Source organism: Aegilops tauschii, chromosome 2 (assembly GCF_002575655.3).
Source record: "Aegilops tauschii subsp. strangulata cultivar AL8/78 chromosome 2, Aet v6.0, whole genome shotgun sequence".
NCBI lineage: Eukaryota > Viridiplantae > Streptophyta > Magnoliopsida > Poales > Poaceae > Aegilops > Aegilops tauschii.
In genome coordinates, this window is record NC_053036.3 from 38,170,233 (window position 1) to 38,173,064 (window position 2,832).

The window sequence follows — 2,832 nt, forward strand, 5'->3', positions numbered from 1 at the left end:
AACCGAATTTCGATCCAGCTATTTAACTGGACTTTTGAACGAACTCGATCCGTGTATTAAGTTTTACGACGTGTGTGCATGCCATCGTCTCCCATGAAAAGAAACTTCCACCCAAGATTGAGAACAAAGAGCACTCAAAAAAGAACCCAAATATTGTTTCTGAATGTCTGTTAAAAACAAGCTTAATTATGTCCACCAACAAATTAACCTACATAACTGACCACATTATGACAATCTTCTAATAAAAAACTTAGTAATGTAACTAGACAACTAGGCCGATATAATCGAGCTCGACGGAGCCGAGCCACAGCTGTCCTTTCCTCTCGGTCACCTCGCTGAGCGTCACGCCCTTGGCCGCCGTCAGCTCCTCGACTTCAACGCCGCCGCCGTCGAGCCGGACACCAACCAAGTGCTTCACGGGGGCTGTGGTCACGCCCGAGCGCCCCTTCTCCTGGTTCAGCGCCACCCAGTAACCGCCCTTCTCGTCCCGCCGCACGTTGTCCGGGTAGCCCGGCAGGTCGGCGAGCAGCTCGTAGTGGCCAGCCTTTGGTCCCTGGAGATAGTACCTGTGTGCCTGGCACGGCACCGTGTGCGCGACGACGACGTACGTCCTGTCGTGGCTCACCGCGACGCCGTTGGGGTACGGCAAGCCGTCCTTGAGCACGGTGACCTGCTTCTTCAGCGCGTCGTACTTGAGCAGCCTCCCCGTCGCGTCCGCGTTCATCATGATTTCCGTATTAAACCTGCACGGATCAGTAGTTTTAATTTTAGTTTTATTACGATCTTGGTTTTTTACCTGCAGAAGCTATCTGGATTAGTCCTCAGTGTATAATGTACGTACCTTCGTGGATATGTCACGCTGCTGTCGGTGAAGTAAACATCGCCGGTGGCCTGGTCGATGTCGATGCCGTTGACGAAGTTGAACGGGACGCCACCAGCACCTCAGCCTCGCCGCCGTCGGGGCCGACCCTCATGAGCCCCTTGTACGCGTCGGCGATGTAGAGGTCGCCGGACTTGCGGTGGAACGCGAGCCCCAGCGGCCGCCCGCACAGGCTCTCCGTCTCCTCGGACGGCGCCACGGGCACGGTGCACATGGGGAACTTCCTGTAGTTGGCGTGGTGGGCGAAGGTCGTCCAGCCGACGGAGCTGCCGCCCCACTTGAGGACGCGGCCGTCCGAGACGCCGGTGTAGGGGCCCTGGCCGCGCGCGTCGAAGGCCAGGCTCTCGGCGCCGGTGACGCCGTTGGGCAGGGGGAGGTGGAGGCTCCACTCCGTCGGGCTGGTCTTTACCTCCGCGGCCGAGCACGACGGCACCAGAGAGACGGCGAGAAGAGCGAGCAGGAGGACGAGCCACCCGCTCGCGGATCCGCGGCGCCCCATGGGTTGCGGCGCCGGTGGATTCGTCGGAACAAACGCTGCGGCGATCGAGAAGAACGACTTTCCTTGGTTTTCGTGTGAGTTCTTTCACGGCAGGTAGCTCGAGATTTAAAGGGCACAATCACATTGGATCCGGAGTTTGAATTGGAACTGCCATTGAGAAAGAGTTGTAACCTTTCTCCTGCTTTCGAGGAGATTCCGATCGAGCTGTAATCGCCAGCTTCACGCGGGGGTGGACAGTTCTTCGGAGTGGTGACACGTGTCACGGATAAGGACCGTCGGTTACTAATCGGATGGACGTGAACGAAGTACAAGCACGTGTCATATTCCAATCCGTTTCACCGAACGGGGTTTTCCAAAGACTTGGCTACCTGGTGTAGCGGGCTAGCATAGGGATGCAAGCGGACACGTTCGCATCATCTGTGTACGTCCGCGGCAGCCGCAAATTACTATTCTATCCCCGTTTTCATAAACAAGTGGGCGGAGAGAGTACTAATACATTTTCGGATACACTAACGCCCACACGTGTGGGCGTTTGTATCTCACCCACACGCGCTAATCACCGTTGATTTGCAGTGCACGAATCTTACAGGAATCAGCCGGCATCTCCCGTGCCACGTAGGCATAGTGAGGCGTGCGGGTGGTAGAGCATTCGCCCGAACGTGTGGCACTTGACGCTTTCGCCCGGACTAGTTATCCGTTCCCCTCCCCACTGCCTTCTCTCCTCGTCACTCTCGCCACTCCCCACTGCAATCTCCATCACCACGCGGGACCTCGCCGACCGCCTCCGCTTCGCCGAGGTTGGTGGGGGAGGCCGGTTCCCGTTGCCGTTTCCAGAGACGACGGCGGCAGGGAGCGCCAAGCTGGAGAGCTGGCTGGGCGCGCGCAGCGGCAGGCCGGGAGTCGACACCTCACCGTCCGCCTCCACGTCGCCGAGGTTGGAGGGGGAGGTCGGGGACTAGCTGGCCGTCGTTGACGACGGGCATATTCTTGGTGCCCTGGCCTGCTGCCCATGTCGACCTCTCATCTGCAGCTCCGCCGATCTGCATCACACGCCAGATCCGATGGCCATGGAACGACAGCTCGCGCGCCTCCGCCTCTGTCTATAGGTACTCGCCGGCCTCTGCTCCCCCGCTCTGAAGCAACGCCACCCTCACTCCTCCATCCTTGGATTATTACTCACCAGTCGGCAATCCTGTTGTTGGCCGCTCGCATCATCGGCGTGAGGAGCGGGGATCCTGGCTCGCCAACGTTAGGCGCGGGAGCCTGTCGATGGAGGCCTGCAACACGCCTGGCGCGAGCGTTGTGGTAGCGGGTCGGTGCTCCCGCCTGCACGCTCGATGCCTTTCATGCTCCAACCAGCCCAAAGACACAGATCTAGTGCAGCCCCACGGCGGCGTATCAGCGGCGGGCTGCTAGGTGAGTGGGTTCCATGACTCCATCCGTCATTTGTTTC

General features: G+C 59.0%; 1 protein-coding gene across 1 annotated transcript; it reads right to left on the minus strand.

Annotated features, from left to right (window-relative positions):
• Window positions 1-262: 262 nt before the first annotated feature.
• On the minus strand, window positions 263-2,002 carry LOC109752587 (protein STRICTOSIDINE SYNTHASE-LIKE 10-like). The gene is made up of 4 exons (XM_073509517.1): window positions 1,967-2,002; window positions 942-1,289; window positions 842-891; window positions 263-743 (listed from the first exon to the last, which is right to left on the minus strand). The coding sequence occupies exons 1-4, from the start codon at window positions 2,000-2,002 to the stop codon at window positions 263-265; spliced, it is 915 nt and encodes a 304-aa protein (XP_073365618.1).
• Window positions 2,003-2,832: the final 830 nt, after the last annotated feature.